Raw genomic sequence first — 19794 nt, forward strand, 5'->3', positions numbered from 1 at the left:
AACGCACCATGTCACAAAGCTCAAATCATCTCAAACATGACAATGAGTTCACTGTACTCCAATGGCCTCCACAGTCACCAGATCTCAGTCCAATAGAGCACCTTTGGGATGTGGTGGAACGGGAGATTCTCATCATGGATGTGCAGCTGACAAATCTGCATCAACTGTGTGATGTCATCATGTCAATATGGACCAACATCTCTGAGGAATGTTTCCAGCACCTTGTTGAATCTATGACACCAAGAATTAAAAAAGGGTCCAACCCAGTATTGGAAAGGTGTACCTAATAAAGTGGCCAATGGGTGTAAATCAATATACAAACATACACAAGACAAATTAACATTAAAATAAACAAATTAAATTCATGTAAAAAATGCAGAGACAAATAAAAAAGTTTCTTCTGCAGCTAGTAATCAGCAATGTCCAACTTCATCCCACCACATAGTCGACATAAAGCGAAGCAGCAGAGGACCAAAGCAATCATCTCCAAATTCAACTGTATTTTAACCCCCCCTTGCTTTTTTCTTTTTTTTGCATTTTATAGTAGCATTATTGGAGGTAACCTGAGAACAACCACTGTTTCACTGTAACTGTTGTGCATGTGACAAATAAACACTCGAAACATATCTTTTTGTGTTCTTCAGAGGTGCTGGAGACGGTGGATTTTGTCGCCCCAGATGATCGAGTGATGTTCAGGACCTGTGAGAGAGAGAAGGACAGAGTCGTCTTCCAGATGGTGAGACAGAAAGCAGACATATTTACCTTCCGTTTGCAGCAGATTCACAGTCAGAGTTGTGACTTTTGTCTTCTTCTTTTGTTTGTAGGGGACTGCTGACCCGGACAGAGCGCTGACAGTGGCCCGGCTCGTGTGAGTCCACAGCTCCTTCTCTGAACCTCAAACTGTTTTAATTCACAAGTTAAAGCTTCAAATACAACTTCAACATAGTGGCAGCTGTTGCTCCATCTCAGTTTAAAACATGCACAGAACAAAATGTGGAGTAATTTGCAATCAGGGAAATTCCCTGGAGGGTGATCCACACATTCATTTATTTGTGGCAGCTTCCATTAATAAAACATCTGCCGCCATGTTTTTATTTTCCCTTGTGTGGGAGCTGGACCGTTTCAGTAGGAGCGCTGCTGTAATAAATATACCATTTGGTTACCTATTGCTCCTCATCCTCTAAGCTCAGAGCGTACACTGGGCACAGATGGAGCAGCTGAATATCAGTTTGCAGCCTTCTCCCTGCTTTTTTGTCTACAAATACATCAGATTGTTGGGAGTCTGTGTCCCACCTCCATGCTACACGCTACACGCTACATGCTAATATGTCTAATATATTGTATGCTCTTTATCGTGAACTGTTTTTGCAGTTGGTATTCAAGAAATCGGTGCACTTAAGTGTGTACAAAATAAAGTAGCTACAGCTGAATTCAACTTAAAGGTCCAGTGTGTAAGATTTAGGGGGCTTTAGTGGCACCTAGTGGTGAGGATCCCAGATTGCAACCAGCTGAAACTTCTCCTGCTTAGAATGCCTTCAATGTTCATTGTTCAGGAGGTTTTTACTGGAAGCCAAATTATCCGCTGGAGTCTCTTCCTCACCAGAACAAACAGACCAGGCGATTTAGGTCCCGTTTATACGATAACAATTTCAACTGAAAACGGTAAACTTTAGTTGCGCTTTGGCCGATCACGACAGCGGCGTTTTGGGTGCCTGAAAACGCAACGTTTTGAAAACGGGTTCCAGAGTGCAATTTTTTGGAAACGGCACCGTCTCTGTTGTCATGTAAACTTGCAATATGCAGTTCCTCTGAAAACGGAGACTTTTCGCACATGTGCATTACGGTTCCAGTTACTAGGCATGTGCGAGAAAGTCGACCATCACAACAACAATGGCGGATGCCCGAGCTCTGCTTGTGCTGCTCACCCTGTTGAATTTATCAACGCTTCCCCATCAAAGTGTAGATTTAATGTAGCAACTCCACCTCGTCGTCCATCCAGACAAACGTTCGCGCGGTTGCCATTTTGTTTGTTTATACATCGGCACTCTGTAGAAGGAAGCGTAAGCGTCACACCGTCAATTACTGGCCTGGCATGTATACTACTACTACACGTTCCCATGTGCACGCCGATTGTTATCAAAACGTTGTCGTCTAAACGCGAAACTTTTTTCAAAGCGAAAATGAGAAACGATTCTGTTTTCAGTGGATCGTTTTCGTGTAAACGTGGCCTTAATCCGGTAAAAACACTGAATAAAGTAGTTTCACATTACGATATGAATATGTACTCACTTAGAAAAAAAAACACTAGAGTCTAGAGTCAAATACAATAAAACCCCGGAGATACAAATTTTAAAAGAGGAGAAATATGACAAAAATGCACTGAATAACCTGAAGTAGTGGACTTTGTTGACCCTGGCCTGTTTTGTCCTGCAGGGAGAAGGATGTGGCCGCTATCGATGTGAATATGGGCTGTCCAAAAGAATACTCCACTAAGGTGAGTGGCCTCTCAGTAACCAACCTGCTGCTGCTTTGACCTCTGACCTCTTGCTGACCTCTGACCTCTTGCAGGGCGGGATGGGAGCTGCTCTTCTGTCAGATCCCGACAAGATTGAGGCGGTGAGTTCTTCAGCCGGACAACATGTCTCTGACAAACTGTATGTCTCATAGCTTTAACGTCATTCAGCTGAGTGGACGGATGAACCTGCTCTGACACTGTCTGAGGGAGTGCAAATAAAACAATATACAAACAGTAAATATATGTGCAAAAAACAGCTGTACACAGTGCCAGAAATGTAAACAGATTTTTAATTATGTGAAGAAAACTTTAAAGGGATAGTACACCCAAAAATGAAAATTCAGCCATTATCTACTCACCCATATGCCGAGAAAGGCTCAGGTGAAGTTTTGGAGTCCTCACAACACTTGCAGAGATCCAAGGGGAGAGGAGGTAGCAACACAACTCCACCTAATGGAGGCTGACGGCACCCCAGATTCAAACGTGCAAAAACACATAATTGAAACCACAAAATATCTCCATACTGCTCGTCCGTAGTGATCCAAGTGTCCTGAAGCCCCGACATAAAAAGTTGTTTGGAAAAATGTCATTTGAACTCTGTTTTTAGCCTCATTGTAGTCTGTAGCTCTGACTGCCTCTCTGGGCACCACGCTCACGTGTGCGCACTTGCGCGCGAGACCAGCGAAAGCCAGTGAACACACATGAACGCGGTGCCCATGTCTCACAGTCTCACGCAAGTGCGCACACGTGAGCGCGGTCCACAGAGAGGCAGTTAGAGCTACAGACTACAATGAGGCTTGTTGTTTTTCCAAACAACTTTTTATGTCGGGGCTTCAGGACACTTGGATCACTACGGACGAGCAGTATGGAGATAATTTGTGGTTTCAATTATGTGTTTTGGGACATTTGAATCTGGGGTGCCGTCAGCCTCCATTAGGTGGAGTTGTGTTGCTACCTCCTCTCCCCTGGGATCTCCGCAAGGGATGTGAGGACTCTAAAACTTCACCTGAGCCTCCATCGGCATATGGGTGAGTAGATAATGGGTGAATATTCCTTTTTGGGTGCACTATCCCTTTAATTATCTTTTGTCTGTAGATCCTCAAGAAGCTCGTCACAGGAGTTTCCATACCGGTCACGTGTAAAATCCGAATCCTTCCATCGGTAAGATGTGAAAATTTTATTATTATCAATTTATGATTATTTTCTGTTTCTGTTTATTTCCCTTTGGTTTCCTAAATCAGATACTTTGAATATTTCTGTTCTGTTATATTGATGCTTTTCTTCTTTTCTTCAATTATATTTCTGTTAACAGAGATAAAAACAGTTTAATTCAGATAGCACACGTATTATTAATGTTTCAAACAAAGCAGAATAAAACAATTCACATTTCTGTTTAAGCCCCATCTACATGTATACAAATGTTTTTGTAAAACGAATATTTTCCCATAACTGTTGGTTATGTTTCTTGTTTTTTTACTATAACCTATCAGCTGTTTAAATTGTGGAAGTCTTGAAGTGCCCCCTGTAACATGTTTTGTGTAATTCACTGGTTCCAGTTGGAGGAGACGGTCAGTCTGGTCGAGAGGATCGAGAAGACGGGCGTCGCTGCTGTTGCTGTTCACGGCAGGTAAACTGGTTGGAGATGATGTGATAACCACATTTGATGTATTTTAAATATTAGCTTCATATCGTTATGTGACTTTTGGAATTAATGTACATACGTAGTTTTATGTATTTTTGTAACTGATGTGGCTCTTCATGCTCTCATGCTGTTCTTGTTCCTAGTTGGCCTGAGTGTTGCCTGCTTCTTTCATGTCGAATGATGTGTTCACTTGCAACACGTCCCTGTTTCTCTGCTGTTGTCCAGGTTCAAGGAGGAGCGTCCCCGTCACCCCATCCACTGTGATTACATTCAGGCTGTCGCTCAGGCTGTTTCCATCCCTGTTATTGCCAAGTAAGCCTCAACACCTACTGATCCTTTTGTTATAAGAGATAAACTCAACATGCAGAGACTTGAAAATAGTTTGGGATGGATGATCCAGCACAGTAAAGAATATATCACGTGTCGTTTCTCTTGTCTTCATCTGGTTTTATACCTCAGTTTGCAGGGACTGTTGTGAAGAGCCAACTAGATGACTAAATTTAACAGACATGTCTATCAGGCCTGGAGGAGAGATCCCTCCTGTGTTGTTCTGGGTGTTTTTCTTTAATGCAAACTGAAAAATCAAAGAGTAGAGTGTTTGTTTTGCACAGGTTGCAAAGTCTTCTGAGGCATATTAGTGATTTTGGGGATGAAAACTGGAATCTGTAAAGTAAATAAAGCTGTCAGACAAATGTAGTGCAGTAAAAAGTACAACATTTACCTCTGAGATGGAGTGGAGTAAAAAGTACCTTGACTTTATACTTAAGTACAGTATTTGGGGAAATGCACTTAGTTACATTCCACAGCTGTTTTATGATTTCAGGTCTCAGCAGCTTTGTTTCCTTGACACACTGAAATACAGATAGAAAATCTTGTTTGTTATAAGTCATTAAATCCGTCATGTGTCCCGTCTCTCCTGCAGCGGAGGTTCTCTGGATCTGGTGAAGACTCACTCTGATATCGAGGAGTTCAGGAAGGCGACGGGCGCCTCGTCGGTCATGTTGGCTCGTGCCGCCATGTGGAACCCATCAGTGTTCAGGAGTAAGGGACTACTTCCTGTGGAGACGGTCATGGAGGAGTACCTCAAATATGTGAGTTTCTGTATTGACAGAGATATTTTAGGATATACTCAGATATATTCCTCTGTGTCGACGACATCCATGGCCAGAGGCATTATTTTTTTCAGTTGTCGATCTGTCCATTCGTCCCATTCTTGTGAACACAATATCTCAAGAATGCTTTGAGGGAATTTTTCCAAATTTGGCACAAACGTCCACTTGGACTCAGTAGCCCCTTTTACACTGCCAGATTTTTGGCGAATGTTGGGCTGTTTTGCCGGCAAGCTGCGAGCGTTTAGACACACAGAGCCGGATTGGCGAGTTGATCCGACGTGCCCAATTTTCCGCCTCGTAGGGTAGACATATTGGCGGAACCTTTTTGGTTTTAAAAGAACGAGGCACCCTTCGGCCACGGGAGGGGCTGTTGATAACTTGTGGGAGGAGCTGTTGATGACGCCACACGTGTGAGCCACTGGCAGTGGACTAACAGGAAACAGCTGATAGCAGGAATGAGCAGCTAGTACTAGTAGCAAGAGGGAAACGCAAACCTGACAGACACTGTAAAGATGAGCAACTGGGGAGACAAGGAATTGCGCGCCCTCCTTGTCCTCGCAGTGNTTGCCCCGAAAAAGGCGCATTCTGTATAAACAGAAGTAGGTAGGCGGTCTGATGCTGCACTCCCCGATTTTGTTTTTATACTGCCAATGCTGAAAAAAGACTGATTGGGCTTTCCTGTTAATTTGCACAATTCCTATCTAAAAAGGGCTAGTGATGAACTGATTAGAATTTGGTGGTTGAAAGTCAAAGGTCAAGGTCACTGTGACCTCACAAAACATGTTTTTTTGCCAATAACATGAAATAGAACAGAGAACATAATAGAACATCTATGGTTGGTAAGATGGCGGCGCACATAGATGCAGTGGTTCAATGCTTTCCCTTTTGGTGCCTCACATGGCTGTTTATGTGCTTAACATGTTGTTACTCGTTCCGACGACATGCTGCTGGGCAAACAACTTCTACAACCAACACGATCTCGTAAAGACAGGATTACAGAGCGAGCAGTGTGTTACAGCTGCGTTCCTCCACTCTCACAAGATACTGACAGACATAGCCAGGACCCCAGGCTCAGGAATTCTTACACTAATTATGAATTTCACACAAATGTCTGATAGGATAAAATGATGAAGTGATGAAATTCTGTATCCAAAGGTCAACTTCACTGTTACATCATAACGTTTTCTAGCCATTATTCAAAGTTTTATCTCAGGAAGAGAAAAGGGGGGAGACATTTGGTCAGATACTGAACTGGTGACACTAATCTTGGGTTTCCACCTTCAAACATGCTGATTGTATAGATCCTCTGTGCTGCTGGGGGAAGATGAGCGTGAAGCATCAATGATTTCACAGACATGGATGTAAACTGTAACGGTATCTTGACTGATCCGTGGAGGCATATAACCACGAGGCAGTAATTCCAGTTTGTTGCTGTGCAGATATTTTAGCTGAAGTACCAGGACGATAACAGTTGAAAATATTTCTGTAGTTATTTTTTGGTTGGAAGTTCCCAGTTGAAACCTCTGACTTCCCTTCTACATTGTCAACTTCTCTGAAAAACCAGTGGAGAAACTGGGACACAGACCAACTAAACATACTTGTTACTGGTTGTCTTGTGTTTCAGGCGATCCGGTACGACAATCATGTCTTCAACACAAAGTACTGTCTGTGCCAGATGCTGAGAGATAAGGTGGAGTCTCCTCAGGGGAAGCAGTTGCATGCGTCTCAGACCAACGCAGAAATCAGGTACAGGACTTTTTCTTCTTTAATTTTAAACTCCTGCCTGTTATAAACCAGAGGTGACATGGCTGCCTGCTGGTGTCTGATGTCAGGTATCACTGATGTAACGTGACGTGGTGTTGTGTTGCAGCGAGGTGTACGGGCTGCAGGAGTTTTACCAGCAGACCGAGGAGCAGCTGCAGGCCAGGAGGGATGCCCCGCAGAGCAGCAGCCAGCCGGACCGACTTGTGATGGACGGAGACGTCGCCACCATGGCCATCAAGTTTGAGCGGTCAGTTATTGTAGTCAACACGCTCCTTTAAAATAAAAGCAATTTAAAAAATAGGCCTCCGTTGAACATCTTGATATATGTAAGGTCTATGAAACTAAATGTATAAAACTAAAGGGACTCTACGATAAAACGACACAAAACACAAGGAGAGTGAAATAATCAAAACTTCTAAAAATGTCACCAAAGTAAGAGATAAAATAAGGAAGACCAAAACTAAAATCAAGATAATTAATCAAAAATCAAAAAGATAGCAATAAAATATATCCTCGGGCAGGTCGTGCCAGAGCCTCGGGGCCCTGGTGGCAAAAGCTCTGTCCCCTTTAGTCTTCAGTCTGGACTCTGAGACAAGCAGAAGACCTCTGTCTGAGGATGTCAAGCTAGGCAGAGGTTCATAAGGGACTAACAGGTCTGAAATGTAATCTGGAGTCATGAAGAGCCTTTAAAATAATCAATAAGATTTTAAAGTCAATCCCAAAACAAACAGGGAGCCAATGTTAAGAGGCTAAAACTGGTGTGGTTTGATTGTGACAGGAATAAAGACTGTATAATAATCTATAATCAAGAATCAACATTTTCTGTATCTGTAAAAGTTAAAACATATCTTATTTTAGTTTGTTTCTGAGGTGATAAAAACATGATTGAACAAGCTCAGTGACATGTTCAAAACATAATTACTATGGAACATGATGCCAAGATTTCTTGCATCAGGCTTTATGTGCTGTGACAGGTGACCAATAGATGGCAGTATTTGTTTGGTGATATGCTGTGTGACCCAGTTACAAGGATTTCTGTTTTATAACTGAGCTGAAGAAAATTAAACAACATTTTTACATCACATAGACAGTCCTGTAGAGAACACAGCATGCTGAGGTCGGCTGTGGAGACTGTCTCATGTATGAATTCTGCTAATTAAACATATTTGTCATTCTCCTTTACACATCCAGCTCACGTAATATCAAGTCTTTATTTGTTATATAGGCAACAGTAACAGTGGAGCAGTCGTTCTCAGGCTCCTTCCAAGCATGCCATTACAAAATGTGTAAAAAAAGAAAAAAAAACACAAGTTAAAATGGAGAGTTAAATTGTAATATATATATATATATATAAAACAAGGAATAAAATATAATGCTGTGATAGTGTGATAAAATGCACATTTACATTTAGTATGTATATATCATGCTATGTTCACATTCATCTGAAAGTACAACTGAAGCTAGCAGGACTTCACAATATGTGATGAACATGTCACCCAGTGAATATTTGTGGAGGGTATTTTTCATTTTCTGATCTGACTTGTATTTGTGCTTTCAGGAGGGAGTATCCTCCTCAGGTCACTCCCAAGATGTTCCTGCTGGAGTGGAGCCGCAAGGAGAAGCTGGAGCAGCCGCAGTATGAGACGGTGAGAAACTCAGAGTCATGAAAATCTGCTCTGAAACTGACACCAGTGTTTTACTAGAGCTGATACTGGGCTCTGCAGTCTGATAGAAGTTACTTTGGTTTGTAGATCTGATTGATAACTGCTCTGGTTGTCTGAAGCAAGAATTTAAAGGTGTACTCTGCGGGATTGTCAGACACTGTTTGTAAATTTGTTGCCAGCAAAAGTGAAAGTAAAAGCCAGCCCAGATTCACTCGTTTTGCATTCCACCTTGCTATATTTGCATTTTATCAGTGCTGTGTCTCTTGGATGCCTGCCGGTTACAGCCTGGCACCAGGTCGCTACCTTAATATAAAGCTCGACCTCACCTGAGCACTGTGGGGGTACACACCCATAAACGTCCCAAATAAGAAGAAACTAATAAAATCCAGGCAGAGGGCGGAGTCTCTGCAGATAAATACACCACCACACACTGAGAGTGATTGTGAGGGATTACTGCTGTTTGAGTTATAACATTGTTTGTCAGGAAAATCTTGCATATTATATGGCGTCGTGTTGCTCCAGTGTGTGATTTTAGACAGTATGCCGACATCACGGAACCAACAGAGGCATGACGGACGTGATATTTAAAGGGATAGTGCACCCAAAAATGAAAATTCAGCTATTATCTACTCACCCATATGCCGATGGAGGCTCTGGTGAAGTTTTAGAGTCCTCACAACACTTGCAGAGATCCCAGGGGAGAGTGGGTAGCAGCACAACTCCACCTAATGGAGGCTGACGGCGCCCCAGATTAAAACATCCAAAAACACATAATTGAAACCACAAAATATCTCCATACTGCTCGTCCGTAGTGATCCAAGTGTCCTGAAGCCCCGACATAAAAAATTGTTTGGAAAAACGTCATTTGAACTCTGTTTTTAGCCTCATTGTAGCCTGTAGCTCTGACTGCCTCTCTGTGCACCGCACTCACGTCTGGTGAAGTTTTAGACTCTAAAACTTCACCAGAGCCTCCCTCGGCATGAGGGTGAGTAGATAATTGCTGAATTTTCATTTTTGGGTGCACTATCCCTTTAACACAACAGCATCGGCCTCTAGTGTGACATATAACATACATGTTGGCAGCACTTTATAAACAACAACAATGGCATAACAATGATTTATGGTCCCTGTTATATGGCGGCTGGTCTTGTCCTCTGCGTGGAGAGTAAGGAGCTCCGTGAGTTAGCTGCTAACTGCTTCTAGCTGCTTTTTAAATCTCCTGGTGCTGGGTAGCACACATAACACATCGTCAAAATGTCACACCCATCCCGTCCATGTTCCCTTCCTGCTGGCCGTCCCTTTTACACAGACATTGATTTGGTGCTGTTACTACCTTCGCTACCAGCTTAAAGGCAAGACAATGCTGTCCTCCCCATTCCACGATTGTACCTTTTTATACAGAACATTGAGGCGGAATAACGGTCCAAAATTCCTGCCTTGAACAGGCAGTGTAAAAGGTGCTAAAGTCTGCCACGATATGATTTTGATTCAGTTCAATTCAGGGGCCTGCAGTCAACATGAGACGATATCAGTAAATAACCTCATTGTCTTTTTCTCGGCTGCTTGACATTGTCTGCCTGGCGCTAGGCCGCTGCATTGTTTGAACATTTAGGAAATAGGTGTGCTTGGACAGGAATGATGACACAGACGTGCCGGGAGAATTTCAAAATAAGGGCGTATCTTAAAGATGACTATGAATTGTTTTTTTTTTTCACTTTGTGTAGGTAATATTAAATTGTTAAATCGCAGTGTCGATTCAGATCGATCGTTCGTTACTCCCCTGGTACTATGAAACATGTTTGATATTTATGATTAATAATCAGAGAGACTCCGATCAAGTTGGTAACATTAGGATTATGTCTGTAAACCCACATGACAGGATCATTTGGACATGTTTTCTGTTCAGACCAGCCTCCAATCAAAAACAGGTTTGTCTGGAGAAGCGAGTCAGACCCAAAATCTGATCGATCCTCCAGTGTGGGGCCAGCGTTAGAGAACAACCTGGGTCTGTTTCGGTAAAGACAAAGACTTTACCTGATGGCATATTACAGTGGGACCACACGAGTTCCACCTGGAAAGAAAAACGTCCCTTCAGGCTCTGCAGAGATCTGCAGTTTGACACACTCCCATCAGAGCTGCTGTGAACAGTGTGTGCTGTGTTTTCAGGTGCAGCGTTCTCGGGATCGAGCCTTTCAGTCCACCGTGACTGTAGCAGAGAAGAAATACAGATCTTCACTGTGGTCAGTACACAAACACACACACACACTCACAGAAACAACATGATATTACTGCAGAGTAACAGTGTTGTCAACCCGAGCTCAGAGGCCTCTCATGTTAAATTCTCTTGTCGTTTTCAGGGAGAAGTCGAAGAAATTTGCCGAACAAGCAGCCGCCATCGTCTGCCTGCGAGCTCTTGGAATACCAGAGGGTCGCATTAGTGAGGAAGACTCCGGCCTGGTCTGCAAGAGGAAGAGGGAGAGGAAGATGAATGGCACCACAGTGGAGGAAGGGAGCAAGAAGCGACATCTGGTGGATGGTATCCAACAGGAAACAGACAACTCAAAGACTGCTGCAGTGGCCAACGGTGACCATCACAAACCGGACACGCCTCCAGAACAACCGTAGAGTTCATGAACAGTTAAAAACAGGAGGACGAGAAGCTTCTGTGACCACTGACGGACGTTTGGGTGAACTGGAAAAAAAAAATCAAGGGATTTTAAAAAGCAACTTTATTTGTTTATTTCTCTGCACCAAAAAGCTCCTCAGTTCATTTTTGACCTGCGTCGTCTTCGGTCCATATGTTTATGATAATCCTAAAAAATGAACTTTAGGTTTTTTTTGCTCTCAAACTCAAAACAGCAGCTGCTCGACTGAATTTTCCATCCTTTAAGTGATCTTGTCCTCTGCCCACAGTGTAAGGAGCTCCTTGACATCATCGTTCTCTTAAATTGTGGACATATTCAGCCACTGTAATTCTTTGTCTGAGTTAGCTGCTAACTGCTACCACCTACTTTTTAGGGGCTGTACACATGCCCCACATTTCCACCTGGAAAATGCGGAGTCAGGCATTGGGTGCTACTCTTGTGCCTACTCTGCGCGCTCTTTCAGGGCTCAGAGGCAAGGTTTGTCTGACGTTGCTAAGCGACCATAACAAGCACCGTATCATAGGCTACTTACCTGAAATCCGGAGTGCTGAGCTGATCTTCTTCCAGGAGCTGTTTGTGTGTAGACAAATGTGAAGCTCTGGCAGCTTTGCACTAACATGATCAACTTCTCTATATTTATCACGGACTGAAGAGAAAGATATCTGTCGGCTGTGATTGGTTGGTCCTCGTCACATGACGTGCAGTGTGCACTGCTGCGTCCCAAAAGTTAAACTCTGTTTATCTCAGGGTGCACCACTGAAAAATAGCCACCATGGAACGTGTGTGCCGCATGTCATGTGTCATGTGATGCTTAGCTCTAGTGTTTGAGCGCGCCTGCCGCATGTCTACATTGAAAACAGTGAATTTGATGGCGCAAAAAACACGGCATGTATACGGCCCCTATTTCCCGCTCGTTGCACGTATAACATGTCGATAAAACATCACACCTGTGCCACCCATGATCCAGTCCTGCCGGCTGCCCCTTTTACACAGACATTGTTACGGGGCTGTTAATACATCAGCTGCTGGCTTACAGGCGAGACAACTCTGTCCCCCCATTCTGTGATCATACATTTTATACAGAATGGTGAGGCGGAATAATGGTGTGATGGTCCAGTTTGAACAGGCTGTGTGAAAGGGGCTCCTGTGACTCCTGTGACATGTTGACCAGTGTTACAAAGAATTTCTTCCTGCCTAAAACATAGGAACACGCCTGGTCTCAGAAAAATGTAATTATTATCACGATGTGTTTTCAGCGTGAATGTCTCAAAATAATGAGAAGCTTTTGAGACAGTTTCACATGAATGACTCACAGGATCTAATTTTTTTTCATCACATTGGCAGAAATGTTCAAACTGGGATCTGCCCAGTGCATATTACAGTCTTCCACTTGGTCTGATGGGAGAGACTCGGCATTGTTCACACTTCCTGATTTTTTTATTTTAAGAATAAAAGCATTGTTGTTTTTTTTCGCTGGTAACTGAGATGTGCATTTGCAGCCAGCAGGAGGCAGAGCTGAACCTTCACCCTTTCAGATATTTCAGAAATTAATTTTAGCCTTGGTGCCTTAACAGAAGAACTTTTATTTTTAAATCCTGATTCTGGATGGACCTTAAACTCATCATGTGTTTCTTGATTTCATCCTTTAGTCTCTGCTGTACACGACTGATATCGTCTTAAGTTTAACTGGATTTGTCGTCAGTACGGTTCACTGAAGTAGAAAATATGGTGCCATAAATTTCAGTTTGTACCCACCTCTGGGTCTTATCTGTAAAAGCGTTCACTTGAAAAACCCTCCACCTCCTGCAGACACTGTTGGTTTCATGCTGTGTTATAATATCTGATTGTGTAGCTGCAGTCTGATGGAGTTAACATCTTAACTCAGTATATTAAAACCACATGTAAGAGACAAACTGTTGTATTCAGGTGACGTGTTCCTTCATTCTGATGAACAAAACCAGCCTGAGCACAGCGATAAAATGATTAAATGACAGGTATTTTAATAATAATTATTAATTAATTTTAATTTTAATTTAATGCAGCCTTTGATCTGATGCAGTGGTGGAATATAACTAAGTACATTTTAAGTGCTGTACTTAAGTATACATTTGAGGTACTTGTACTTTATTTTCTTTGCATGCCATATTATACTTGCCCACTAGAGGGAAATATTGTACTTCATTACATTTATGTGACAGCTTTAATTTCTTTATAAATTATGATGTTACATACAAAACATCCAAAGAGTGTCTAAAATATTAATTAAAATACAAGTACAGCTGAAACAGTTAGTGCATTAATCAATTAGTCGACAGAAAAATGCTTTTCTTCTTCTTCTTCTTCTTCTTCTTCTTCTTCTTCTTCTTCTTCTTCGTAGTAGTAGTAGTAGTAGTAGTAGTAGTAGTAGTAGTAGTAGTAGTAGTAATCTAATAAAGTCATATACAATAGTGTCACAGTCACAGTGGACATTTTATACTTTAAATACTTTAACTACATTTTATTAATTATAGTTACATACCTGTATGGAAGTAACATTTTAATGCAGTACTTTTACTTGTAACGGAGTATTTCTACAGTGTAGTATGAGTACTTTTACCCCAGTAAAGGATCCCAACCCTTCCTCCACCATCAGTCTTCCAATTAAAAAGTCTTCAAGTCCTGAACTGAACCTGAGAGACGGAGACACCCAGCTACTGACGTCATCACCGAGCTGGCTAATGGTGCTTTCAAGGACACTGGGAGATTTGATAATGGTTATGTATTTGAGCGCGCAGAAAAACAACACAGGCTGTTAACAGGCATCAGATGCTTATATTCAATGCGTTTTTAAAGACCTTTTAAAAATGTTTCTTTTAACCAAATTGAAAGCAGATTTTTGAACAAATCTTGTTTTTTTTATTGAAGCACTGGAGGGAAGTATAGAGGTAAATAGACCAAGTGTATATATATGTGGTGCTGTGCAGAGGTATGTTTTATAATAATAATAATAATAATAATATGGCTATTTGAGTGGCGTAGGTTAATCTACATTTTGTCAACAGGAAAATGCAAATATACAGTACAAAGACGGTAGTCATTGGGAGGTTTAAAGAAATGCTGAACTACAATATTCCAGTCATTGGTAGCTGTGTTGTAATTCTGCCTGTGTGGACGTTTGTCATTTGTCCATCAGTTTACTCAAAACTAAAAGGAAAAAAAGTTAAATGCCTGAGGAAAGTAATGTTTTTGTCACTATTATAGACCAAAAAGGGGGAAAAAGCAGAAAGTTTGCAGAAATGTGGACTTTGTTGCAGAAGAGCTGGCCTCATTATGACAAAGCTACATAAATGAAATTACATAAAATATTTGTGGCATTTCAGATGGCACAAATTTAAATTTGGGACTATTAAATGACTTTTAAGGCCTAATATTTATAAAATTGGATTGAAGACACCTGGTAACAAAGCTGTACTGCAATGCTGTGACACTGAAACACAACTCATCAAGAAAACAATAAATGAATAAGTACAAAAACAGAAATAAATCTACCAGTTTCACTACCCATATCATGAAAACCTGAATTATTAAGAATTTAAAAATACGACATTTGGGAGAGGAATTGAGAAATTGAAAATATTAAGCTTGGTTATAACATATATTAGGAATTTAAGTTTGACACTTCAAGTTCTTCATTCTTATCATACGCACAAGAATAACAGCAACAGTTGATGGCGATGAAAATCTTAGGGACTGTTCTTTACTTATCAGAGGAGGAGGTGGCTGGGGTGTGACTTCTGACAACTTGCCATAAATCAGTTATTCCAGTTTTAGAACGTAACCTTTGATGTTTGAAAGTTAAAAGTTGAAGATGAAATTGTGGAGTTGAAACCCCCCTCCCTGCGGATTTTCACTCTTGTCGTTCATGCTGGTTAGTTTGTGCAAACGGTTTATTTTTGGCCAAATATTAAATGTGACAAAGAATAAAGTGGTTTTGATAGAATATCACTATTTTAAGCTCTGACCTGGTATGTGTTTTTTGTCTGACGGATGCATTTGAAAATTAGAAAATCTAACAATAATTCGTGTTTTTACAGTTTTCTGATGATGATAAAATTGTAATTTTGGCGATTTTTAAAATAAACATTGGTGGTAAAATACATAAAAATATAACCATTTGAATTAGTATGCCCCTCCTCTGTGCCAAAACAAATGATAAATAAATAAATAACTTACATATATATTTTTACCATACCTCCCTCTTTTTTGCACCACCCCCTTCCCCCCTAATAAGTAACGAACAGTCCCTTAAGTCTCCCTCCAACACTGCTCATTACACATGTACAAGAATGTTAAGGTAAAGTGACAGTACATGCGCCGTGTCTGTTTTTTTGCTGATTTGTAATTCATAAACAACAGCAGTTTTTCTAAACTATGTTCCTGGGTGGTTTCTACAGTTTCCAAACTCCGCTGTGAGTCTGTAGTTTACGGAGAGCCCATGAACGCAGCGCAGGGATCAACCTGGAGGAGAGTAAACTCGCTGCAGCCGAACAGAAACACGAACACAACAAGTTTCCGCCATAATGGGACTTTTCTGTCTTTACTACAGAGTGCAGAGGCGTTTTTACTGATCGTGTCGATGTCGGTTAACAACTTTTAGTCGACGTGTTTGTTGGCGCCGCAGTTTGAAACGGAGTTCTGCTTTCGGTCGGATGGAAGTGAGTGAGACAGGTCAGTTTTAAAAGACAGACAGGTCGGTTTAACGGCGGTTTAAGAGGACATTCAGCGTGTCTCCGGTTCAATGTCCACGGTAAACTGCGCCGAGGAGCTGGACTTCAGACTGATCTTTGAGGAGGACGGCAGACAAACGGCAGGTAACGTGTCATTTTAGCGACGTTAGTTAGCAATTTGTCAATTGAATGAAGCTAACGAGCACTAGCGGCAGTTACACCGGAAGTTAAGCGCTGCGGCCTTCAAAATAAAACACTCGACATGTAAACAGCAGGAAACAGATTAGATCTACCAGTGGTGGAGGAAGTATTCAAATCATTTACGTCATTAAAATATTAATACCACACTAAAAAAAACCTCTGTTACAAATAAACGTCCAGCATCGTAAATAATTAAGCAATGTTAAGTTAAAGTATTAAAGTAATAAAGTATTAACACAGCCAATGAAAGTCCAGCACGAAAAAGGTTAAATAATGTTTAATAGTTTGCAAGTATAAGTATTAGATGCCTTAATAAGGCCCTCTGACTGTTACAGGGCTGCAACTGATGATTGTGTTCGATACTGATCAATCTGTAGATTATTATCTTGAGTAATCGAGAAACTTGGTTTTACTAACATAAAAAAATAGTGACAAAGGTCTGTTACAACATCCTTGAGCCTAAAATGACTCCATCAAATGGTTTGTTTTGTTTTGATAATTGATGAATTGGTTTTGGTAATTTTTTAAGAAAAAAAAAAGTAAAAATTCTCTGAATCCAGCTTCTTGTATTTTCTTGTCTCTTTACTGCTATGTGAACGTAAACTAAACATCTCTGGGTCGTGCATAAAACAAGACACTTGAGGCCGTCGTCTTGGGCTTTGGGAAATGCCGATCAACATTTTTCACCATTGTCTGACATTTCATAAATCAAACAACCAACCCATTAATTGAGAAAAGAATCCACATAGTCAACAATGAAAATAAACGTTATTTGCAGTCCTTTGATCGATTGTTTGGTCTTGAGAAAGGACGTCACAATGACCCAGAGTCCAAAATGACACCTTTATTTACAGCGTTTCTTTTGTCCAACCAACAGGCCAAAATTAAAACTGTGAAGTGTTTCTTTTTCTTTTACATGAAAAATGACTTAAATCCTCAAAGTGGTTGTCAATTAATTATCTGTCAATCAACCAATTGATTAATGGTAAGTCGTTGCAGCTGTAACTGCTGGGGAGTAACATTTCATGACTTCTATGTGTTATGTGTTTGGAAAAATCCTAATTTATAAAGTAACTAAAGCTGTCCAATAAATGTAGTGCAGTGTAAAGCTCAGTATTTCTGTCTGAAATGTAGTGGAATTAGTGTATGAAGTAGGAAGAAATGGAAATACTCAAGTAAAGTACAAGTACCTCCGTTCAACTTATAACCTGTACTGAGACAACAAAATGCACTTTAGCGTCTAATCAGAGGGGCAGAAAACAGAAAACGTGACGATTAATACACAGAATAAATAGTAATGTATAGAATAAATAGTAAGGGTATATAAATATTGAAAATATAAACAGTAAGTAGGCAAAATGTATTGTGCAGATCAGTACAGTTATGACAATAGTGAGAATGTGTGCAGAATAAACAGCTGTAAGCATGTTATTAATAAGTGTTTACAGATCAGATGCATACAGTATAGACAGTGGTATAAATATAAATACACTACAGGTTAGATATACACAGTGGTATAAATATATATATGGGTATGTGAGTGCATTTATAGTGCAGCTAACTGTACAGTAGTGTAGCAGTGATGATCCAGCAGCCAGAGGCAGAGACAGTGCATCATCACATTTACACTTAAATAGAGGCATAGAGTAGGAATTAAAGAAGCTATTATAATGGCAGGAAGTCGTGTCGATCCACAAATGTAAGTATGTAGAAAATGTTCAAACGTTTACATTTTGTGAGTCACTAAGATGATATTGTTTACCTTCTTCTATAGTTAAAAAAACGTAGGAAAGAAGCAAGCACTTTCAAAATAAATCCACTCAACAGGTGCACGGCCAAAAGCAGCAGAAAAAAGAAAAAAGAAAAGAAGCCAGCACTCACAAATGTCTTTTTGGTAAATTTAATAAACCAACTTGGGTGGCGTTACCAGAAACACAGACGTTTCTAAACCAACTTGGGTGGCGTTACCAGAAACACAGACGTTTCGACAGAAAGTCTTCTTCAGTGTGTCCACACTGAAGAAGACTTTCTGTCGAAACGTCTGTGTTTCTGGTGAGTGCTGGCTTCTTTTATTTTTTCTTCTTCTATAGTTAGAAATGACCAGTTATATTTAAAATTCCTAATTAATGGCATCAAACTGTTGTAGTTTCATAAACTATGAATATTTAGTTTATATATCAGGTGTATTTTTTTTATCTGTGTCTGTGTGCCGAATTAGGACTGTAATTAATGTGATTAATTTTCTTCTGACTGACAATTTGATGAATCAGCTCATAGTTTCAGCTCCGTGCTGCATTATTTCCATAAAATCTGTTAAATAACACACTCACTTTTTGCTCCACATTGATCCCTGTAGCATGTTATTGTTGGACACACAGGATTTTACTTTGAAAGTTGTAACAGGAAGTTGTGTTGTTAGACTTTAGTGGATGTGACACATCCAGCTGTCTGCTGTTAAATTTAGGCGACTTTTTAAATGTAGACCAGAAGGTGCAGAAATCTGCCTCGTTTGAATCCACTGAAAGCTACAGAGACTCTTTGCAGTGTATTGATCAGTATTATTGATCAGTCTGCTGTAGTTTAATGTATTGATCAGAAGGCTGGTGGACAATTTGCTGTTATTATGTGGGATCAGCTAATCATATGCTGTCTGAACTCACAAAGGCAGTCACATTTAGGATTTAAGCTTTTATGTTTTAGGCAATTATATATTGTGATACAATGATATGAAGAATAACTTATTATTAATACTCACTATGGGTAGTTTTAAGTCTTTTAATGGCACGTTCTTGAGTAATTTGTATTTTACACATACAAGAGAAATAGAGGAATATCATTTACAGAATAGGGACAGGGCTGCTGCTAATGATAATTTATTTTTTGCAGATTATGTTTCCAGTTGATTGACAAATAATTTAATATACAAATGTCAGAGAATAGTGATAAGTTCACAGTCTCCCATCGCCCAGGGTGACATCTCCAAATGTGCTATTTTTCTCCAGCTGTCAGACCCAAACTTACAAATTCCCATCTGAGAAGTTGGAAATGATTTGTCGATAAATCAATTTGTTGGTCAATAATCGATTAATCATTCAGGTTATTTATCAGCAACAAACAACAAGAGTAAGTATTGGATACATTAAAATATTGACCTGATGATGAGGCTAGATGAAAAGTCAGCAGATCACAAAAGTTATTACAGTTCATCTTGAGGGGAACATGAATGTCTGAACTAAATTTGATTTCGATCAGTAGCCTAATAGTTGTTGAGATGTTGAGATCGACCACCAATGGCTAAAAATGGCAAAAAATCCTGACTTTCAGCTTCTTTATTCAGGAGAAAATAGCTGCTTTTCTTTGCTGCTGTAGTTGGAATCAGCGTCTTTTCAGCATTTGAAAAGACTTACGTGATGAATATGAATAAATACGATAACAAAACAGGAGTTATTGTTTTGGTCCCCCCAACACCACAGACAGCATGGTCAACCACTGAGGACCACTCACGTCATACGTTTATACCCATGCCAGGAATCTTGGTCTCATTT

At 40.5% G+C, this 19794-nt stretch overlaps 2 protein-coding genes across 2 annotated transcripts in view; both read left to right on the forward strand.

Annotated features, from left to right (window-relative positions):
* The window catches only part of dus2 (dihydrouridine synthase 2), a 17844-nt gene extending 2372 nt beyond the window's left edge, over nt 1–15472 (forward strand). Inside the window, exons 4-16 of the mRNA XM_050072494.1 lie at nt 645–736; nt 825–868; nt 2434–2494; nt 2569–2616; nt 3611–3676; nt 4072–4142; nt 4383–4469; nt 5080–5248; nt 6894–7015; nt 7140–7280; nt 8592–8679; nt 10864–10937; nt 11055–15472. Coding sequence (XP_049928451.1) covers nt 645–736; nt 825–868; nt 2434–2494; nt 2569–2616; nt 3611–3676; nt 4072–4142; nt 4383–4469; nt 5080–5248; nt 6894–7015; nt 7140–7280; nt 8592–8679; nt 10864–10937; nt 11055–11322 — 1331 coding nt within the window. The 3' untranslated portion in view covers nt 11323–15472. The remainder of the gene's footprint in view (nt 1–644; nt 737–824; nt 869–2433; nt 2495–2568; nt 2617–3610; nt 3677–4071; nt 4143–4382; nt 4470–5079; nt 5249–6893; nt 7016–7139; nt 7281–8591; nt 8680–10863; nt 10938–11054) is intronic.
* A 350-nt stretch (nt 15473–15822) lies between these two features.
* Nucleotides 15823–19794, forward strand: part of LOC126407509 (nuclear factor of activated T-cells, cytoplasmic 3-like) — a 29252-nt gene continuing 25280 nt past the window's right edge. Inside the window, exon 1 of the mRNA XM_050072483.1 lies at nt 15823–16192. Within this exon, the coding sequence (XP_049928440.1) occupies nt 16120–16192 (73 nt within the window). The 5' untranslated portion in view covers nt 15823–16119. The remainder of the gene's footprint in view (nt 16193–19794) is intronic.

This window comes from Epinephelus moara, chromosome 20, assembly GCF_006386435.1.
Source record: "Epinephelus moara isolate mb chromosome 20, YSFRI_EMoa_1.0, whole genome shotgun sequence".
NCBI classification, from domain to species: Eukaryota; Metazoa; Chordata; class Actinopteri; order Perciformes; family Serranidae; genus Epinephelus; species Epinephelus moara.